This window comes from Candoia aspera, chromosome 9, assembly GCF_035149785.1.
Source record: "Candoia aspera isolate rCanAsp1 chromosome 9, rCanAsp1.hap2, whole genome shotgun sequence".
In the NCBI taxonomy this organism is placed as follows: domain Eukaryota; kingdom Metazoa; phylum Chordata; class Lepidosauria; order Squamata; family Boidae; genus Candoia; species Candoia aspera.
The window spans coordinates 8,995,967-9,018,517 of record NC_086161.1 but is presented as its reverse complement, the minus strand read 5'-3'; the positions used below and the strand labels follow the sequence as shown (position 1 = coordinate 9,018,517).

The 22,551-nt window shown below is 40.4% G+C and overlaps 1 protein-coding gene across 1 annotated transcript in view; it reads right to left on the bottom strand.

Annotated features, from left to right (window-relative positions):
• The window catches only part of ETS1 (ETS proto-oncogene 1, transcription factor), a 102,037-nt gene extending 91,531 nt beyond the window's left edge, over window positions 1–10,506 (bottom strand). Inside the window, exons 1-2 of the mRNA XM_063311545.1 lie at window positions 10,423–10,506; window positions 4,878–5,022 (exon numbers count right to left, since the gene is read on the bottom strand). Of these exons, the coding sequence (XP_063167615.1) occupies window positions 4,878–5,022; window positions 10,423–10,491 (214 nt within the window). The 5' untranslated portion in view covers window positions 10,492–10,506. The remainder of the gene's footprint in view (window positions 1–4,877; window positions 5,023–10,422) is intronic.
• Window positions 10,507–22,551: the final 12,045 nt, after the last annotated feature.

Below are 22,551 nucleotides of genomic sequence, written 5' to 3'. Positions count from 1 at the left end.
ACTCCTTCCACCTCCTATTTTCCCCACAGCAACAACCCTGTGAGGTGAGTTCGGCTGAGAGGGAGGGACTGGCCCAAGGCCACCCAGCCGGCTTTCATGCCTAAGGCGGGACTAGAACTCTCATACCACGCCTGATTGGCTCTTGGGCTGAGAGGGAGGGACTGGCCCAAGGCCACCCAGCCGGCTTTCATGCCTAAAGTGGGACTAGAACTCACAGTTTCCTGGTTTCTAGCCTAGCACCTTAACCACTAGGCCAAACTGGCTCTAAATAGTCATTAGTCTGGAAAATAAATCCCTTCAAGTAGAATGGTTGAAGCATTCCTCAGCAATCTGGTGGCTTCCAGAAGTGTTGGGTTTCAATACTCTTTAGCCATCATGGCTGGCAATTCTGGGACTTGGAGACCTTTGCATCTGGGGAACACCAGGTTGGAGAAGGCTGAGTTGAAAAACATGGCTATATTTAGCTCGGAGAAGAGAAAACTAATGGAATGTTACCAACCATTTGCAAATATCAACGTGGTTAATTCAAAAAAGAGGACAAGGATTTGTTCTTTGCTGCATCAGAAAGCACAATATCTAACTTTAGTGAATGGGAGGTAGTCAAATTCTCATCAGAGCTTGCAGATTTACTGTGTGAATTTTGCTCATGTGCTATCTGCTCTTACTTTCTGTCCTAGTTCCTAGCCTTCTTATTGAGAAAACACTCCATGGATGTCTGGAAACTGAGAAGAGCGGCTGAAATCTTTGCTTCTTCTCTTCCTTGTCCTTTAACTACCACCAACCTTAGTACTCTGCATGTCAGAAAATGTAGCACTGTGCAGATACACTTGTTGTTTATTGGTTTAGTCGCTTCCGACTCTTCGTGACTTCATGGACCAGCCCACGCCAGAGCTTCCTGTCGGTCGTCAACACCCCCAGCTCCCCCAGGGACGAGTCCGTCACCTCTAGAATATCATCCATCCACCTTGCCCTTGGTCGGCCCCTCTTCCTTTTGCCCTCCACTCTCCCTAGCATCAGCATCTTCTCCAGGGTGTCCTGTCTTCTCATTATGTGGCCAAAGTATTTCAGTTTTGCCTTTAATATCGTTCCCTCAAGTGAGCAGTCTGGCTTTATTTCCTGGAGGATGGACTGGTTGGATCTTCTTGCAGTCCAAGGCACTCTCAGAATTTTCCTCCAACACCACAGTTCCAAAGCATCTGTCTTCCTTCTCTCAGCCTTCCTTATGGTCCAGCTCTCGCAGCCATATGTTACTGCGGGGAACACCATTGCTTTAACTATGCAGACCTTTGTTGTCACTGTGATATCTCTGCTCTTAACTATTTTATTGAGATTTGTCATTGCTCTTCTCCCAAGGATTAAGCGTCTTCTGATTTCCTGACTGCAGTCAGCATCTGCAGTAATCTTCGCACCTAGAAATACAGAGTCTTTCACTGCTTCTACATTTTCTCCCTCTATTTGCCAGTTATCAATCAAGCTGGTTGCCATAATCTTGGTTTTTTTGAGGTTTAGCTGCAAGCCAGCTTTTGCACTTTCTTCTTTCACCTTCATCATAAGGCTCCTCAGTTCCTCTTCGCTTTCAGCCATCAAAGTGGTATCATCTGCGTATCTGAGATTGTTAATGTTTCCTCCAGCGATTTTAACTCCAGCCTTGGATTCCTCAAGCCCAGCTTGTCGCATGATGTGTTCTGCATACAAGTTGAATAGGTAGGGTGAGAGTATACAGCCCTGCCGTACTCCTTTCCCAATCTTAAACCAGTCCGTTGTTCCGTGGTCTGTTCTTACTGTTGCTACTTGGTTGTTATACAGATTCTTCAGGAGGCATACAAGATGACTTGGTATCCCCATACCACTAAGAACTTGCCACAATTTGTTATGGTCCACACAGTCAAAGGCTTTAGAATAGTCAATAAAACAGAAATAGGTGTTTTTCTGAAACTCCCTGGCTTTTTCCATTATCCAGTGGATATTGGCAATTTGGTCCCTAGTTCCTCTGCCTTTTCTAAACCCAGCTTGTACATCTGGCAATTCTCGCTCCATGAATTGCTGAAGTCTACCTTGCAGGATCTTGAGCATTACCTTACTGGCATGTGAAATGAGTGCCACTGTTCAATAATTTGAACATTCTTTAGTGTTTCCCTTTTTTGGTATGGGGATATAAGTTGATTTTTTCCAGTCTGATGGCCATTCTTGTGTTTTCCAAAATTTGCTGGCATATAGCATGCATTACCTTGACAGTATCAAATACACTAGATTTGTGCAAATACACTAGATTTTCACAATTTGATTAGGATGGAGCTTGCTTGAACTAGAACTGGGTATGCTGAGTTTATCCATTGTGTCTCCAATCTCAGCTGCCTCGTTGTTCTCGGCTGTTCCTAAGCAGATCAGAATCATGGCAATAAAATCCCATACCCCCATCCTGTATGAAAGCAGGGGTTCCAAAGGATTCAGAAATAAGTATCATTGTGCATGTTTTCAAAGCAAGGACCATCCCTTCCTCCATTCCATGGCTGACCGCAAAAAGGAGGGAAAAAATCATACCTCTTTACAAGTATCTTTGGAACTCCAGGGCAGAGATAACATTCCAAGGCAAATTCTTGCATCTAAACAATCTTTCTTTCAAAAAGTTCCAAAGCCTGGATTTTATGGCCCAGTGAAGGTCTAAGTCATGCTTTCTTCCTACCAAAGCACTCCATAATCTTATCTGAATGTAAATAATCTTGCTGTGGGCATCAAAGGCCAACATTGTTTTGCCAAAAAAACCAGTGCCTGAATTTTTCCCTTCCTCCAGAATATTTCAGTTTTTCACTAAAGAAGACCCTTGCATCAAGCTTGATTCCTGGTGATTCTGAGGACCCATCCATGCAATTTTCTCAGAATAGTATGAAAGTAGGTGTCTTCTTCCAGCTTATTTTGTTTTATTTCAATTTCATAATCTAGTTCACAACTCTGATGGTCTTCCAGCCAAGCACTAACCAGCCTTGACCATCCAGGTATTAAACAAAAATCAGACTTCAGGCTCAACAGGAGATGCTAAATATTCAATCCATAAATGGATAGCTTTACATGTTCTGTCTTTATCTGCTTTCTCAAGAACCTACCTGGTTCTTAAAACTGGCATCAGAGACCTCAGACTATTGTTGCACAAGGCCAGTTGGATGCCTATGACAAATATTGTGGAATAGATTTCCAGTTGAAAGTTCTTAAGGTTTAACTGTATTTGTCTTGTTAAGTCATTTCAGTGGGATAACAACACCATCTATATTAATAACATATAAATGGACAGTTTTGCCCTCTGTTAATCCATCCTTCTTATAACTAGATATGTGAGGCTATCTGCACTTATTTCTTAGGGAAGCAAAGGGTTTAGCACATGTTCAGAGACCCTAGCTATGCCAAATACCAGTTCAAAGTGTTCTTCCAGGAGGATCTATGACTTCACTTGGAGTATTCTCAAGTCCCCAACTGTGAATGCAGTGTCTCAAACCCTCCAAATCGAACTGCCCAACTGTAATATTTAAATGATAGGTGAGGAACATCCCCTTTCTTGGGGGAGATGGGTGGTAATAGAAGTTTGAAAAATAAATAAATAAATAAATAAATTTAATTTTTGATTTGTATTAGGACATATTATCCTGGCCATACTCAGCTATGGCATGCACTCCCTTGCATGCCATTCCAAAGGCATGTATAGATGACTGGGTTCTTGTTTCCTTCTTCCCTCTAATGAAGATCACTTTACATGGCAAAGAAAATAGTGTTGCACAGCCAGTCAAAAGTAATAATATTAAACCTATCAACCCAAATCTCAAAAATTGCAACCTCCCAAAAGTTTGCAAGCAGGAAAAAGAAAGGTTGTTTAAACATATTTGTGCAAATTTGCATGTGCACACAGAGAAAAGATTGGCAATACAGTCCTGGACAGAGGAAGCTTTTGACACTAAACAATTGTTACTGCATACACTGGATGTGGAAGAAACATCCCCATTAATTGCAACATTTAAAAAAAAATCATGTAAAAGAAGCTCAGAAATGGGCAGGAGGGCTGAAACTCCCTGTTCCCAATTCTTTTTCTCCTCCATCTAAGAGGAGGAGGAGATTTGTAAATCTTCCCAATCAACCTAGAAGTAAGCCCACTTGAGTTCAGAAGGACTTTCTCTGAGATACATAGGAAAGGCTGCTTTATCTTGCTTATATTCCCACTTCTTGTGACAATAACTCTAGTATCATTGGGAAAAAAGCTACTGTTTGTCTGGTTTCTGCTGTCTACAAATTCATTTCATCAACATTTCTCACTTTTTAGCGTTATAAGAATGCATAAGCTATACCACGACTATGGCACTTTTGCCATATGGTGAATGCTGATGTACTTATTTCTAATGTTGGCTTTCGAGCTGCCATATTGGGTATTTTTCTGTTTCATGTATGTATTTTCCTGTGTTGTACTGCTATGCTTGTAAATTTTTTTTCCCTATTAATAGCTCTGAACAATAAATAAATGAGTAAACATGTTATAAACAAATTAAACCACTGTCATGGGTGCAAGCACTTTTATGCAGCTCCTTCGGTGTGCATTTGTACTTCTCTTGAGATATACAGTACAGTAACACCCCATTACAGGAGGACAGTATTATTGTTACCTCCATATCACAGAGAGACTGTGAGAGAGTGGCTTGCTTAACGTTTCCTGGCAAGTTCCTTAGAACTTGAGGCAAGGTAGAGGAACCTCCTGATTTGTAACTCATTACACTATACTGTAGGCAAGAAGTAGCAGGAACCTCCTGATTTGTAACTCATTACACTATACTGTAGCAAGAAAGGAACATAAGACACATTTCCCAGCACGCAAAGCCGGAGAGAAACAGAATCTCTTTTACCTGTGCTGTGATATTCTAGGCCAGTGGGCACTTCCTGGATTGTGGACTCATCCCAAAGGGAATAGATTGCCCTCTGCTGGTAGCAGGTGGACTGAAATCCACAGCTCATCCAAGGGTCTTCATAGGAACTGATATCCCCCTGTCTCTGCACAAAAGAAAAACACTGAGTTAAAAAGGAGAAGTCCACTTTGGGAGAGGAAGGATTGTTTAATTTGTTGACATAAGTGACTGCTGCAGTTACGACGTCTGTCAATTTGTAAAACATGTATTTGTAAAGCATGTATTATTGATATCTGGATGTGTTTCAATATCTGGATATCTGGCTGAGGGAAGACAGACCCTCTTAAATTTCTCTCCATGTTAATCACATCACCTATTGATTGGCACAATGTTATGGCCAGAAAAAGCTTAATGAGTTCTAAATGAGACCTAAAATATACCATCCGCACAAAACATTTGAGTCTGGACATATACTAAATTAAAAACACAAACATCTATATCTGTTTGATCTAATCTCATCTGAGCATACTCCCTGAAGTACCACAAAGAGTTTTGTCTTTCTTACCTTATGGGCTAGAGACTTGTATTTGCTGTTTACTTTAAAAAGAAGCTGACATATTTCCAATGTTGAATTTTTACAGAATTCTGAACTTCAAGGATAATCAATGAACCCAAATGCACAGTCTCTATGCTGGAAGCCAATGGGGTTGAGTACCAACTACTTTCATCCTACAATAGTTTTGGTCCATCATGTGTGAGATCAACCAACCGGAATTGACAAAGCAGATAGACTGGAAGGCCTTTGATGTATCACTTCCTATTCCCACACTTACAACAACCTAAGTGTGATTGAGGACTGAGTGATACAATAACTACAGTCACCCACTGCAGTCCTCTGGAGACCTTGGCACTTTAAAATACCTCTACTAAACAAAGAAATAAGTTCCAAGCTATGAAATACAAACACAAATGAGTTATTGTGATTGGGCACTGGTGCCCGATATCTCATAGAACAGTGTCTCCCAAAAGTGTCTGTCTCCTTTGAACAAACTCTGAGTAAAAATTAGAAGGACTAATTACTCTGACATGCCAAAGATGCATATCTTAAGCCACTTGCTGAGGTAATGGTAGCCATGTAGTCAAAATGGGGCTAGGTAGTCCTCGCTTAACGATGGCACCTCCATCACTAAGCAACACGGTCATAAAGCGCAATGTCACAATGATTCTGTCTCAGGCATAGTCACAAGCAGATTCCAATAATAGCATCAGGGCAGAAGTTTGGGGCAAAAATATAGGGTCCTACTCAGCAAGGGTTAGAAAAGCAGAAATGCATGACCAGATGTTGAAATGAGGGACTCTGAAACCCCCCCCCTCTTAACTTCATCTCACTGTAACTCATGACAGTTTCCCCTCCCTTTTCAAGTCCGTGATCCTGTAAATGAGGATGTGTGGGGAAACCCCAAATGCTGATATAGGCTTTAACTGATCAATTTATACAGCTATTAATGATGATCCACTTGATCCTTTCTATTCCTTTCAATACAGCCTTTCTATTGGGTGAAGGTCCAGGGCAGATAACTCCTTTTATATCCTCCTTAAAAAAAAAAAAAAAAACCTAGCAGTTAGAATGGCAGAACAAAGAAAATTGCCATGATCAAAGCTCCGAGCATCTCCATGTTAAAATCATCTGGAAAGAGCAGGTGCTATAATGCTTTGGTTTTTGGAAAGTGCAAAAGGAGGACGAACGAAAACCAAAACTAATGGAGACATAGCAGCTGTTTCAGAGGATCTGTTCCTGCATGCCTTCCCAACTGCCACTTTCAAAAAGCTGCTCCTTTAGCTATTCTAGTTGCCTCACCCAGATCCTTCCACAGCAAAGTCACTGAACCTTTGGAGCCTTTCGCAATTTTTTTACTTTTACTTTTATTTTTTTATCCCACCTTTATTATTTTTACAAATAACTCAAGGCGGGGAGCATAGCTAATACTCCTTCCTCCTTCTCTTTTCCCCACAACAACCCTGTGAGGTGAGTTGGGCTGAGAGAGAGGGACTGGCCCAGGGTCACCCAGCCGGCTTTGTGCCGAAGGCGGGACTAGAACTCACAGACTCCTGGTTTCTAGCCTGGAGCCTTCACCACTAGACCAAACTGGCTCTCTTGACAGAAAAAGGGAAGTTTCATTTAATGGTGCAGCAGGAAGAGGAAATAACAGGAAAGTGAAATAAGTTTAGACGCACATGCACATACTGCCCACTAGAATTTTAAGAAGAATGGAACTGATTACAATATAAAAAATATCTTCGGAGGTAGACCCAGGGCTGACTGAGGACAGTGGCATCAAATTGGGCTTTCCTTGGCTATAGTTGAAGAGTATAGAATCCAACTAAGTTACATTTCCGTTTTAATGTTTTACCCCATCTCTGTCTGAAGAAAAGGCTGCTGTGCTCATTTTGGCTTTAAGCATTTGGTTTTTAAAAAACCAAATATCTTTTTCAGCCCAGTTCCACAACAGTTGATGAATAAAGCCATCTCTCTCACACACAACACACATATACATACATATATGTTTGTACATGTGTATATACATACACACATATGAAAATTCACTTGTAGTTTTGTGCACATTTCTCCTATTTCCCCAGTTCTGTGCTCATTGGTTCTAATGTCTATGTTTTTCATGAGTAAGTTACCCTAATATCATACAGTTTTGTCTTTCTCCCTAAAATGCACATTTTTTTCTGCATATTTCTCTTTAATGCATATATTCATTTTAGGGTGAAGACAGACAGACAGACAGACAGACAGATACTTCACAATCGGTTACTGAATCTGCAAGCAATTTCTCTCAGTAATGTCCCAACAAAGATACGGTGAGAGTATGCATGCTTCAGAATGCCAAAAGTTATTTATTCAACTCTGGGTAATGATTACCAACATTTTTCCATGCAGGCTTATCTTCTTTTGACTTCAGAAGTTATTAAGATCAAACCCAGTAACTACAAGGTATGAAATTCTATCTTCTCTGGAATGAATCACCACATTCCCAGGGTAAAGGAATGCTGACCATCTAAAGTTCTTCAGGTCCCCAGAATGTTTAAGCACAAAATTGCCAGACCTTGTATTAAGCTTGGATACAATTAACCCACATTGAGAAGAAACTCCTTATCTCCATAAGATTACTATGTTCAGTCAGTCCAATGAAAGTAATCTGTGAACATACATGTAGATTATTATGACCCAATCCATACCATTTCATAGAGGGACAATGCAAGACAAGTCAAGGAAGATGGTCCATCCCTTCAGGTATTTCACTGCTTGTATCTTTAGAAAGAGGAAGGGTATCAGCAGGATCAGGAAACCCCTTAAAAACACTGAAGTCTCAGAAGGTTCACCTGATACTAAGTCTTGGTACAAGCTGCATCTTTGTGAAAATCTGGACTGTGTATAGGATTGCACCTGACATTTGATTTCAAGCAGCCCAACTTTGCCATTATTAAAGGGAATAGTACAACTTAGATGTTTTGGGGCACTGGAACCATCAGGGAAGGACTTTGGAGCAGAAATCTTGAAGACCCAATCAAAAGAAGAAGCAGGAAATCCCTCAAATGCAGCAGGAACTTTTAATAATGTCCATTTCTATCTAAAGAGCCATCCATTCCTTGCTCTGTCAGAAGTTCACCATTACTTCAAACAGCCTAAAATTCCTCTGGGGTAGGGGGAGACCCCTCAAGATACTAGCAAACCATATTAACAGTTTTAGTAAGGCAACACACACCCTCCACAAAAAAAACCCCCTCATAGTAGCAAATTCACTATGGGATTCACCAGGAGTCAGGAAAAAGCACTCATCTCAACTCATTGAGATGCTTGGGGGCAGAGAATGGTGAATCTGGTGGAGTGCAGATACAATATGACCTAGCAACATTTCCTGGTTCAGGCCAATTAAACTACCGTTATGGCAGATAAGAGTTAAGAGTCAGGACTGTTTACACATTTTGCTTTTAAACTGCTCTCCAGTCGGTGGCCTGACACTCGGTAAATTTTGTCACCAGAAACCTGGGATTTTCCAACATGGAACATTCTTCCTCTCTTGGGCAGATGCATCTCAAACAAATGAGTCACTCTTTACTCTTTTTCTAACATACTGGATGTGGCACTGCTTATAACTAGAGGGACAGCATCCCTCCAAAGGTCTGGTTCACACAACTGTCATTTTGGAGAGGTGGAATGGCTCGTTTGAACAAGCAGGATGGCTCACTGTATTGTGTGCTTGAATTTGATATTATGTGATATGGACACTCTGTGTCTGCCAAAGGTTGATTCAAACTTACCACGATTTCAAAGACTGACCAGGCTCAGATGTAGTGTTAAACTGCAATTTCTTTGGTTTATTAAATGAAGTAAAATTGATTAGATTTACTTCATTCTGAACCATTACCTTGGTTTACAAGATGGCAATGACTGAGTTCACATAGCACATTAAGCTAAAAACCAAATGAAACAACTGGATGTCTTAGTGTGATGCATGAATCCAGTTGGTAATGAATCTACTTCCTATGAAACTTCCCATGCCAGTGGGTGCTACTTTCTCTGCCAGCAGACAGAACAGGTCCACCTTTTCTAAGAAATCATCCCCAAATTAAATGCATTCAGAGGAAATGTAGCCCCAGCTTGCATGGAGATGTTTCTTTTGTGACAAAGGTTCATTGCTTGGAAAGAAGGCAACATTATCTCATTGGCTGTGCATCTGCTGAGCCTGCTAATACTTTGGGATAACAGGAAAGTGTTATCTTCCTTCCTTTCCCTCCCCTCTGCTTTCTGGAGGTCTGGCCCCATCCATGCAACTGCTTCCCCCATGCTCCTCCCATCCGCATCCACTTCCTTCTAGCAACTGCTCCATAGGTGGCCAAACACACTGTATTTCCTCCCTATTCTCAAGAGTAGTTTGAGCAAGCTTCAGATGGCTGTTTTGATGTCCATGATAGTTCTCTTTTGAGCATTTGCTTTGAATGTTTACCTCTTCCTTCCATAACCTTTTCCTTGGGCTTTCACAGAATTCCATTTCACTGAATTTTCAGGAAAATTGCTCGCCTGACTCCTGCCACCACACCTGCTTTTAACCCCTGCTTATGGCACAGAGACCCCTAATATGGTAATGCAAGGAGTGAGGCAGATAGAATTTTCTAAGAGAAATTGAATGTGTGACCTACTTTACAACCTCAGTGTGTGTGTGTGTTTGTGCATGTGTAGGGGTGTGTGTGTGTGTGTGTCAGAATATATATTGCAGGTAGTTTTATTTTGGCCTCATTGCATTTTTGGGTTTCTGCAAACCATAGGAATCTCTATCTTAGGCTTGCATGGGGCTATGCTGCAAAAGTACCAGCAAAAATGCAATGAGGCTTTTTAGGGGGAGATGGGCGGTGATAGAAATGTGAATAAATAATAAATAAAAATGAGTTTCTGACTAGCATGCCAGACCTGACTTGAGTTGTAACAGGCATACGTTGCCTCCTTGTGTCTCCATTACTAGGCCAAATGGTTCCTTACCATCATCAGAGGGCGAGGCAGGGGATAGTGAGCCTGATTCCCAATAGTTGTATCCATGTAGTAACTCATGATTTCCAGGATGCCTGCAGAAATGGGAAAAGGGGGCTTATTAAATAATTGCCTGAAAGACCAACTAAAGGCAACAGATGCAAAAAAACTCCCATCTGGATGAATGCATTTCCCATTGTCAGCAATTTGAGGTGCACCAGGTCAGAAATAGGCTCTACAAGTTTGACTGGAGCTCTCCTTTATTAATATAGGCTATATATGGAAGTCCAACTGGGTTTCCCCTCCCCTTCCTCTTATACCCAGTGAATTGGGGGGGGGGGGAGCCAGTCTGAGCTTCTTTCTGATGCTTTCTCTGTTTCCCAGACTTAAAGAACTTATTTATTTATTCATTCATTTCACTTTGGACACCACCTGACTTCCAATGACTCTGGATGGTTCACCAGAAAACCTGAGAGCTTTAAAACAATAAACACAAAGCAGCAATAAAAGAAGAAACCAGGATGGCAAAACTGGGCAGCTACAAACACCCACCCACTTGTTGAAAGGAGCTACACCCATCCTAGCTAAAGGCCTGGGCAAAAAAGGTGCTTTTGTTTTTCTAACAATTTCTCCAAGGTAATCTCTGTGGCTCTCTACAGCCATGAAAGTCCTACCTGTAGTGCTGATCAGTGATAGCTGATTCGTACATCCATATCAACTCTTGATTCAGTAATGATGATCACTGTTTGGACTTCTAACCCACCCTATTCCAAGGATTCAGGAAAGGTGTGTGATGGAATGTTTAACAGACACCAGAAACATAGTGGAGCAAGCAGGACCATTACAGAAAAGATTCCTTAATCCAGAGGAAGGAGGAACTATGAGAAGGGACTCAGTAACTCTGCCTTAATTCAACTAGGTTGAATTAAGTTGATCTGGAAAACTGCTTTGGTAGGCTTTCAATATTCTGTTACGTTACCCTACTAACAATAAAAATCATTCCAGGAATCCAAGTGATTTTTGTTTCCTGAGTTTGCCAACCTTGAAGGAGTTGACAAGGTGACAATACAATAATTATTGTTCTATTCCATTCTATCTGATTCCTTGTGTATTATGGATAAAACAAAAACAATATTCAGAAATAAATTTTAAAAAGGTCAAATTATAAAAATAAATCAGAACCAAAACCAAGGGGGAAAAAGAATTAACACTTATGACTTACCTTGGGAGTACAACACTGTTAAGGCAGATATAAGTGGGGATAATACAGTGGCTTAATCTTTAATATATTTACCCAAAATAAATATATTTGGGTATTGCCAAAATTTGTGGCAATGGGAGTCATCTATCAGAAAAAAACCCTGTATTAATATAACTAATAAATGGTGTCTATTCTTCATTGTAGAATTTATCAAATATTTTTGTTGCTGAATTAATTCTTCTGCAATTCAGTTCCTTATGTTTTTTGAATACCATTAATGCAAGAACATTAATGTGTATTAATGTTCTTGAAGCGTGCCTTCATTTTCAATAGAAATTGAATATTTTTGTTTGCTTTATGGAAGACTTTTCTAATCTACTGAGGGATACATTTTAAAGATTTAATTTTCTCAACTTCATCGAAAACCTTTACCCCAAAATTTTGGCTAATTAGGCATTGCCACCAAGGATGAAAATATGTGCAATCTTATATTACCTCTCAAAGACACACTATGCACAGGCTTTAGGTAAGAGAATTCACAGTATATCTACCCAGCACTCCATGTTCAGTAGAAGGGAAGATGTTTGAAATTTGTCTTTAGTATTTGTTGGAGGAATTAGAGAAAATGAACAAGGGCATGTGGAAGAGCTTCTGGACTGTTTTTGCTCTGTATTATCTTTATCACTTTGAACTGAATTTGCAAGAGCCACTGGAGAAACTGATGCAGAGATGTACATACACCCATGAATGGATGAATCAGTCCTGAATGTGTATGGAGAATCAGGATGGTCACCATGGCTGGTGTTGACAACTAGATCTTTCCCATTCTTCAGATATCCTTTCCAGGAATCCAGAGACTGTCTTTCCAGAAACATATGCTAGTATATACTTTATGCAAAAAAATGACAAACTTTTTTTCTAGTTTCCCAGGCATTTAGAAACTTGGAGAGGAGGATGTTAATAGTTTAGATTTCCCCCTGTTTTATCTTTACTGATGTTTTTGCTTCAGTTTTTATTAGGTGCTGCTGATGGTTTTATTTGTTTTTATCTGACCTGTTCCTTTAATTGCTCAGATGAACTTGTATTCTTTTCATTGATACACTACCTACACAACTTTGGTTATTAGACATTCTTTAAACGTAGTGAACAAATAAAGTAATATTGCTGTACTTGTACCTCCTCCATGTCTTCTTTACCTTAGATAGTGCAGGATTAACTCATTCATTCAGACAATCGGTCGGTTAGTCATTCATCAAATCTACTGACTATTTCTCAACTATTTCTCTTTTGTGTCCTTAAATCAAGCTCCATAACATTGGAGTCACCACAGAAAAAGTGCTTTCCCAACTTCTTCTGTTTCTGAAATGATCAAAATGAATTGATAGCAAATATCTGGGTGACCTCACAGAGGTGATCTTTGTCTTCATTAATAATGCAACCAGGGCTTTCAAGGTGATCATCAGAACTTAGAATTGGGACAGGAATCCATCTGCTCACTAAGACAGCTGATACAAAAATGGTAGCACATGTTTATGCTCTTTAGCCTTCACCAACATCTGGGATGGAGGTGTGTTTTCATCACTTAAAAGTAAACTGTTTACAAATATAGATGCTTGCAGCAATTTGGTCCTCTGGTAACTAGGACCTGGCTCAGTCACACTACAACTAGATTTTTGGATAGGGCTGCAGATAGTCCTACAAGCATAAACTGAGACTGGAACTGGTGGTCACCTTCCCCGACAGTGACATATTGGGCATTCTTTAATGAATACAATGATAACTTTGCATCATTTCCACCCACATACCATACCTAAGATGTTTTACTTGGGAAGAAACCAGAGCAGGGTGGGGTGGGGGATTGTCTTGAAAACCAAAACCACGAAAAAAAAAAAGAAGCTCAAGGGTGAAGCAAATGGTAATTTATTATCATTATTACAAATGTTTAAAGAAATTCTTTTAGTTGATTGTGATATGAAACAGCTGGCAGGAACAGCAAGTGCCAGCGTCCCTTGGAAGAAACTGGCAGCAATGTTCCTCCCTCCAGGAAAAGGGGGGAAGCGGTCATCTAAATTAAGGACCTGGGTCTCCTCTCTTATTGATTGAATGGATGAGATTCCTGTGATTAAGAAAGTAATCAAGAAAACTGTGGAAGGATATGCCATGAGAGGGAAACCACAAACATTACAAGGGTCATATATTTTAAATGAAGTGGTTAGTTGCTTGACCTACCCAAGCCACCGTCTTCAGTTTATATATTTATATCTCTCTCACACACCCCTTGTCTTTAAGTTCAGATAAGACATACTCTGCTTACCACCAGTAAACAAAGGCTGCTTTTATTGTTCTACTATTCCATACTTTAAGGTTCGTGGTGATATTTTTAATTGCTTCTTTTAATTGCTTTTTCATTTCAGAAACCACTTTGAGGTTAAGTATGCTTCTCCACCCATTTTTTCCATCATGTCATGCACATCTATGGGGTTCAGAAACTTGTCATAGTCCAAAACTGGAGGTGGAATATCTGAAGTCTCTGCAGAATGCACTAAATTGTGATATTGAATCAATAACGGGTCTGCTGTGCTGATATACTTCTGAAATAATGGACAATTTTGTTTGGGTAATCCAGTACTGTACCCTGCAAAAACGGTTTTCCTGTTTGACTCACAACAAGAGTCTAGTTCACACCTGGTAGAGCAATGCTCAACCCCTTACAGCTTGAGCTTGATAACACAACTCAAAACTGTCTGATTTGGAAGAGTTACCGAGATTGAGTGTTGCTAATTCTGAAACATTTGTCTGATTCACTAGGAAGATAAAAGACAAGAATAGCCAAACTGGGTGCACTATTACTATATCTAATTGGCAGGCATGGTGAATCATAGTGAGGTAGCTAAACACAATTTGTGGGCAGTTTGTACATGCCCTTCTTCTGGGTATTCCTTTCCTTGTAACATTAATTCCCCCCTCTAAAGTTGCTTTTTGCATGGTACTTTAACACTTTCCACTGAAACTGAATTCTAGAGCACTGTTAGCATTGATTTGGGGTATTAGATTAGATTGGAAAGAGAGCATCCAACATTTAAGCCCTCCATCAGTCATAGAAGATAACTGTCCATGTTCTACTTATCTTCAGAGAGTAAGGAAGATGACCTTGATGGAGATATGCAGGAACCGTTGCCTAGGCCAAAGGGGCTGAAGCATTTTTTAAGTCCAGAGCAATAAGCTAACATTCAGAAGCAGCTCGGGTGGAAGCCTCCCTGATTCACTGGAGTATCAGAAGATGAAGGAGGTCCAGCACAATCAGACTTGAAAGATTCTGTTATTGTAGCCAATCTCAACAAAAGTCATTTTAGCCTTCTTGTGGAGTTAACTTCCTGGTTCAGTCTCCCTAGTGGGGCTGACACTATCTCATAGGTTTGTTCTTGAGGGGATAAACTTAGATACAGGGGTACTATATACAGTATGCCACATTAGCTCCAGGAGAAAATTTTGGATAAAATCTAGCAAGGAAATGAATGGGCAATCCAAACTGTTTCACTGAGCAAATGGCTTTGCAAAAGTAAAGGTAGCTGAGGACCAAATCATGTTTTCTTTTTTTCTTTTTTTTAAACCTTTTAACTGAGCCAAAATAATTTTGCAAATCCTTACCCTTAGGACAGTGCATCCATACTATCACCATCTAATCTTAAAGACCTTTAGCAAGATAGATGAATGTCTTTATTCCCAATATATTATCCCCATTGTACAGATAGGAATACCAAGGAAAATTACTTGCTGACTTCAACTCAAAGCACCAGAAAAAAAAAAAGGAATCAGGGATTTCTTGGTTCTCATATCAATTCCCCCTAAGCATGCTACCACTGGAATATAATTTGAATTTTCTCTTCCCAAAAGTTAACATTCCCTGAGCAATAACTTCATCCAATGTCTCTGAAGATCCACCCAGTTTTCCAGCCCCATTAGTCTGGTGGGTGGGAGGTTGGTTTTTAAAGACATCCTCCAGTTTGGACACCAGATAGTGTGGTTTGCATGCAGTATAAAGAGAGGCCTGATTCTCTTCAAAGACGAGTAAGGGGTCCCTTTCTGTCTATAAAATCTCACATCCTGTCTTTGATAACATGAGAGGCAAGGCTTATGGAGGCATAATTAGATATGGATAACATCACAATCAGCAGCATGGCAGGGACAGTTGGTAAACTGTCAAGAGGGGAGGTCAAAGTAAGGACACCCATACTGCTAAGTTACTGGATTGCTAGATGTGGCCACGTCTTAAAGCCACAGAAAACAAGTTCAGTCTCAACCCGACTTATAAGAAAATGTGAATGAACTCATTAATTTTACTGTATCTGCTTACACCTAAGACCCAAGAGATAAATAGAAAGAGAGAGATCCAATTGCTGACAGAGAAGTCCATCTTTAACCATCCCACATTTCTGAAGCTACAATCAAAAGTAGAAGAATCAGACATATGTCTTTTGAAGGAAAGTAGGCACTCACAAATTCACAGTGGGAAGTTTTGACTATTGATTATGCCAATTAAATAGATACAAGCAACAGGAAGAAAGTGGGGCATTTATTCATTGCAAGGCAGAAGGAATAAGGTTCAATGGAAGGGTAATCACCAGAAAAAGTGATCCCCCCACATCACATTCACCTCTTCTCCTGTTGCAATGCGAGCACATGGTATGATGTCATCCTGATGTTCTTCCTCTGACCCCCACTTCACATTATGTGTTGTGGTTATGGGGGGAGGAAACAAGCACAGAAAGGACAGCTACATCATTGGGGGGGGGATGGAAATTAAAGAGAAGCAGCTGTGGAAGAATAGTTAATGGAGCCGTCCTAAATCTGCTGGCCTCCTGAGGAATTAGATGACATGTTGGCAGAGGATGATGGAGGTGTAGTTCAACACCTCTGGAAGGCAGCAGGTTGGAAAAAAGCTAGGTTTGGGTTTTGGACTTCAATCAGTTTCAAAAGCACCATGAGGCTCATTAAGTGATTTACAAGCACTCAGTCACTCCCATCCAAATTATCTTGCAAGATGGTTACAAGGATGTCTTTGGAGGAGAGGCACCACAATGATCAGGGAATTTACCAAGGCATTGTGGTTTGGGCAGCAGGAAGAGTTGGGAAGTTTGCTTTTGATTCTGCAGAATTAAAAATAACTGTAATCTATAGATTCTTCAGCAGGCTTGAGACACAGTCAATCTCCCTCCAAATCCACAGGGCCAGGCCTGGAGTTCCACCAAAGTCACAGGAGGGTTAAAATTGTTAATGTATGAGCTGATGATCTGGTGAATAGGATCTCCATCAAACTCTGCTCAATTATCCATAAGCAATCTGTCTGCGATAGCTAGGAGGGGAGGGTGGCACTGTTCAGAGCATAACTGCTTTAGAACCATTAAGCTGGAAAATATGTCTTTCCTTAGTGATATTCCAAGCAGTTCAAGGCATTGGTGTAGCCCAGATTTCCAGATGTTTTTAAAACCTGGGTGGGCCCACACTATACCTCAGTGAGGAAGTGATTAAGCTAGTAGTAAGAGCTTTCAAAACCAGGCATTTCAGCCCAGGCATATGTGCACATTTGATAGCAGAAATCACATTATCCCCGAATCTTTTCAAGCCTGGAGGATCAAGCTGATATTATGGGCTCTCTATTTACTACTTCAATACTTCAATTTGACTCACAAAGCACAACTGGGGCTGCAAACATATCAGTAGCACACAGAGCCCTTTGACAATTAGCATCTGAGAATCCGAGGACTAGCCACATGCCACACATACTATTACCCAACACTACAAAACACTAAAGCTGTTACCAAAAATTCCCACTGAGCTCAGGACTTCCCAGAAGAATTAGTTACAAGTTACACAAAAGACGTATTTCTCAACAGTTAATGTACGTCCCAGCCCATTCTCGCAAATAACAATAGAAAAAAAGTTCCCATTGATATCCCTTTCTTTTAATTAAAAATAATTTCCTGTCATTTCTGCAAGAGAGCTGCTGAATATCACATGTCATTTTTAGGCCTTTAGTCACCCATTATTCTCTATGTACTGTCAACCTTTGTGGACACCCAGCTCCATTTCTGCAACTGGAATCTCGAAACGCTTGCTGTTCTTTGCTCATCTGCATTGTTTGGAGATGAAAGTTCTGCTAAGGAAGTCTGCCAGTACGAGGGGAATGGTAAGCAATGGAGAATCGAAGGAAAGGGAAAGGATTACATTCTCTGAATAACTGCTGCCAAACCTAAGGTTTCTAATGTTCCTAAGCCAATCTTTTGATCCCATATCCTAAAGTTCTGTGTGCTAAAGCTCTGCATAAATACACACACACACACACACACACACACACACACACACACACCTAGGCAACCCTAACTGTAGACATCTACTACAATACTCATTGCCAATCTGCTGTTCTAATATTGGAGGTATACTCTTTATATTTAGACAATGACACTGAATGTCTAACAACAAACTTCCCTCCTCTTCATTTTTTTTTCAACCTACTTAACATCACCAGTATATCAGTCTGAAAGGTTACGTTACTTCTGATTAAAGCATAACCTTATTATCTGTATCGATATTATCTACAACGAATCATATGATCTGTATTTTTTTTCTCCCAGTACTAAGAGGCGGGCTAGTTAACAAGGCAAGGAGCAAGTCATGAGTTGTATAGATTATCTACCCATCGACAGAAATGAAATAGGAAGCTATGCCCTACAGTAAAGTTTTCATAGAAAAGGAATGATTGCTGACTTGCCTGAGAAGTCAGAAGAGAAAGGGCTGTCTGCTGTCCAGAAGCTGTTCTTTCCACGCTTGGCTAAAGATTCTCTCCAAATACCTGGTGGATTCCTCTTTACTGGATCTAAAGAGGATGGAAATACCATAATGTTTCTAACAGTGGCGCCTCTTCAAATCACCAGAGGGGCGTGGGCATTACAACAGTCAAAGGGCAGCTGGAAAAAGCCGTATCTTTCCCCTCTGACAGCACACCAGCAACAGCAGTAGCCCAGCAAGGAAATTTGGACATATGCCATTTGCAAAATTCAATTATATGAACCAGAAGCTGGTCCAAATGAATGTCTCTTTCCTATAAAAGTCCCTGTTTTTGTTTCCATTTGTGTGCGTAGCCACCACCACCCCAGCATTCTTTTTTAGTCATTTGCCTTAACTGGGGGTTATGCCTTGACATGGAAATGGATCAAAATTGTAGTTCTGAAGAAGGCTAAAGTTTTCAAAGAGCTAAAGATGCAGCAGAGGTGAACATCTATGTAATGGCAATTAAGGAGCGTGAACAAATGTTTTTTAAGGTTATTGGATATTTCAGGTGGATGACATGTTGGGATGCCAAGCAGCTGCTGCTCTGGACTCATTAAGAAATGGGGAATACCCAGGAAGTAAATACAGATCCAAAGTTTTGCACAGTGGAACATCAGCTTGAAAGGTCTCCTTTCTTCCATGTATGTTGTCTTGGCTGGAAAGTCCATGCCTGCATGCATTTGAACAGTCACAGAGATTTCTTTAGACTGTAGATCCTGTCAGGTTTACTGTATATGGGTTCATAATATGAACCCAACCCAAGGAATTGCATTTCATCATTCAATGCTGGGCATAAAACTACTCTACACCCCCCTCCCTCCTGTGAGTTCCTATTCAATTCCATGAAAGAGAATTTGCTTTTGAATCAAATCAAATCAAGTCAAATCTTTAGTACGATCATGTTTGTTGTTTATTCGTTCAGTCGCTTCTGACTCTTTGTGCCTTCATGGACCAGCCCACGCCAGAGCTTCCTGTCAGTCGTTGCCACCCCCAGCTCCCCCAAGGACGAGCATAAATTTGCTTTTGAAATTCTTTTTCAAAAGAAGAGAGCTGCAGTGAAATTCTCATAGGCAGAGGGTGGCATTTAGTGATGAGAAAGCCAAGTAGATGTAGATGTCTGTCAGAGAGCAGTTCTTCAATTGTTGGTGATGACATCACCAGAACACCCACTGATGTCAGAAGTGTGATACTAAATATTTTTTATGATGCTTCATGAACCTGTTGCTTGCCTTGTGATGACCTGAATGTTTCAGCAGACTGAATGTACAAGAAATAAGAACATTTAATGAACTTGCCTGACTACTTGCCACAATTTAGATCCAGAATTTTAAGATAAGATTCTTCCTTCCCCTTCAGAATTCTCAAAGCTTCTATATTTCATCCATAAAGAAAGAATGATGCTACAGTGAATGATCTCCTTTACCAGCTATACCTACAGACGAAAAGAGCTCGCCATTCCTTGAAACTATTTTCATGCAGGAAATCAGTCAAAGGCTTCTATATTCTAACTGCTCTTTGATGCACTTTTAAAATCTGAGCAGCATAAGAATGGAACTTGTCCAACATTTGAAATATAATCTGGAAGACAACTTCATCAACAGCTGGTATCAAAATGTCTCTGAGCCCCTCCGATTGCTTTTAGGAAATGAGAGCCTTCGAGCCTATCTATAGTTTTTGGTTTGCTATTGTTACAGACACAGCCTCAACGCACTGAACTAATGACCTCAACTCATTTATTCCTGAATAAACCATAATTAAATGAATGGAGTTCCCTCTCTATATGTGTGTGTATATGATAATGGCTTATTAGAAACAGAAAGCTAAGTACAATGAATCTAGAGAAAAAGTTTATCTCATTATTTGGGTGTGTCCTTTATCTTTGGTAATATCTTCATATATTTCTATTATTTTACCATGAAACTCTGTTGAAATACGTTGTATAAATCTGCCTATTATAGTCATAGACATCTGGTAGAAGCCAAGATGACAAGATGCATGTCTTGACATAATTGTGCAAATTGTGCAAATTTTTCTGTTTGCTTCAGTTGTATCACACAACTTATGCTTATTATATCATTTGTGTTATCTGCACAATGACATCATGACACATATAATGCTGTTTGCCCCTCCTTTCCTTCATGGGTACTCATGATTACAACTAAAGGGAAGGTCAGCTCAGTGTTCCAATATTATCAATGCTGTGAGATCAGAGAGATTCAGAACTGTTTTTAAATCCTCAGAGAATCTCCCTGTGAAATTGCCTGGAGCTACCTTCAACCTGGCTCCCTCCAGATGTCTTGGGTTGCACTCTCCACAATTCTACAGCCAAGAGAGGTTGGAAAAGGCTGTGTGAAGAATTTCCCCTGGTGTTTCATTAAAACCTAACCCACCAAATCAAGGTAACTCTAGAAGTCATCTCAAAATATCTGCGAGAGCCAGTAGCAAATCTGATTAGAGCTGAGAGGGATTTCCAATTTAGCCCTAAAATGCATTGGGTGCAGATGGATTCATCTTTCTCAGCCTAGTCTAGTTTACAGAACTGTTACAATAAAATTGTGGGGAAACCTACATCCATGTACTCCACAGGGAAGGATATTACTTATCACAGAGAGGACTTTGTTCATGATGCTATGGGGATGCCCCTCTGTAAAGGAGTATTTCCAGTCCAGTCCAGGGAGGAGAGAGGGGGGGAAAATTCCTGGAAGCTCAGTGACCTGCTGGAACCATGTAATAGCTGATCATAATGGAAATGTGTTGATTATGGCTTGCATTATTAATATGAAGATGTGGACCTTCAGTAGAAAATTAAATTGTGTGGGTGAGATAAGGAAACTGAACATCACTGCCCAGAGTGAATGTGGAAGTGCAGCTGTCATAATTCCATCCCTGGAAGGCCTGCATTAAAGTGAGCCATCCCGATAACCCCATATCTCCTGAGACATTTTCTCCCTGTGGTCACTTAGCCTCATCTGCACACTGGAATACCATGCATTATTCAGCAAAAGGGCACTTAGACACCAACCTTAGGCATACCCAGATGATTCACTGATCATCACATTCTCAATATTATATCAGAAAGAGAATCTAAAGCAGAAAATAGGCCATAGCAACCATACTGGTAGTACTGCCTCTAATATAAGGAGAATGATCTATCCTGCAGGGACCAGGTTAGACTAGTCAGTCAAGCTAAGTCAGGGTGATATGAAAGAATCCACAAAGGATGAATAGGCAAGACTGTCATAATCAGTGATACTTGTTCAGGATTTTAGGAAACAGGTAAACAATCGTGGTCATTAAGCAGTCCTACGTCCAGGGATTCCATTTGGTATTTCAGAGTAGAGGTCAATAAGATCAGACATTGTGAATATTTTTTCTAATAATCCACCTAGTAATTTGAGTTTACTTAAACTTTAGGGGACCAATCCTACCCACGCCAGCTGTCACTGATGAGTTCACAGCAGCTAACACCTGCTTCTTCCAGAAAGCCTAGCTGTGCAATGTCACAATTCTCTTCCACTTGGCTCCTTGACTTCCACAATGTGTTGTACTACCATTCAATGGTGGTTAAGCCTATCACCACTTGGTCCGAGTCCTTGGAGGCCAGAGGGACAGGATCTGATTCAGGATCTGTACCAGGACAGAATATACTGTGGCCCTTGCACTTGACTTCTTCCTCCACATCTGAGTCTGAGCTGCACATTTCCCAGCTTAGACAGACACAAAAAGTATTTTTGATTCAGCCAAACTAACTATGTGACCCTCAGTTAAAAAGCAGCCCCACAGGGCAATAACCAAAGTGCTGGACTTTGAGCTCATGTTCAAATCCCTAGTCAGATGTAAATATTTTCTACTGGAGCCATCTCCATTAATTGAAGAAAGATGGTTGAAAACTAATACTGAGGCACTGAGAGCAGCAGGACTCTGAATGTAGTTGTTTTGTCACCTGCCCTTCAATTTAGTTGTAGGTTGAACTATGGTCAATATTTTATGGAAAGATGGGTTACCAGTGAAGGAATTGAGCTGTGATTCATTTGGTAAGATAAACTTATTCAGCATCCACACATCCCATGAAGCCAACATGTAGTGTCTTGGGCTTTGGTTAGCATGATGTG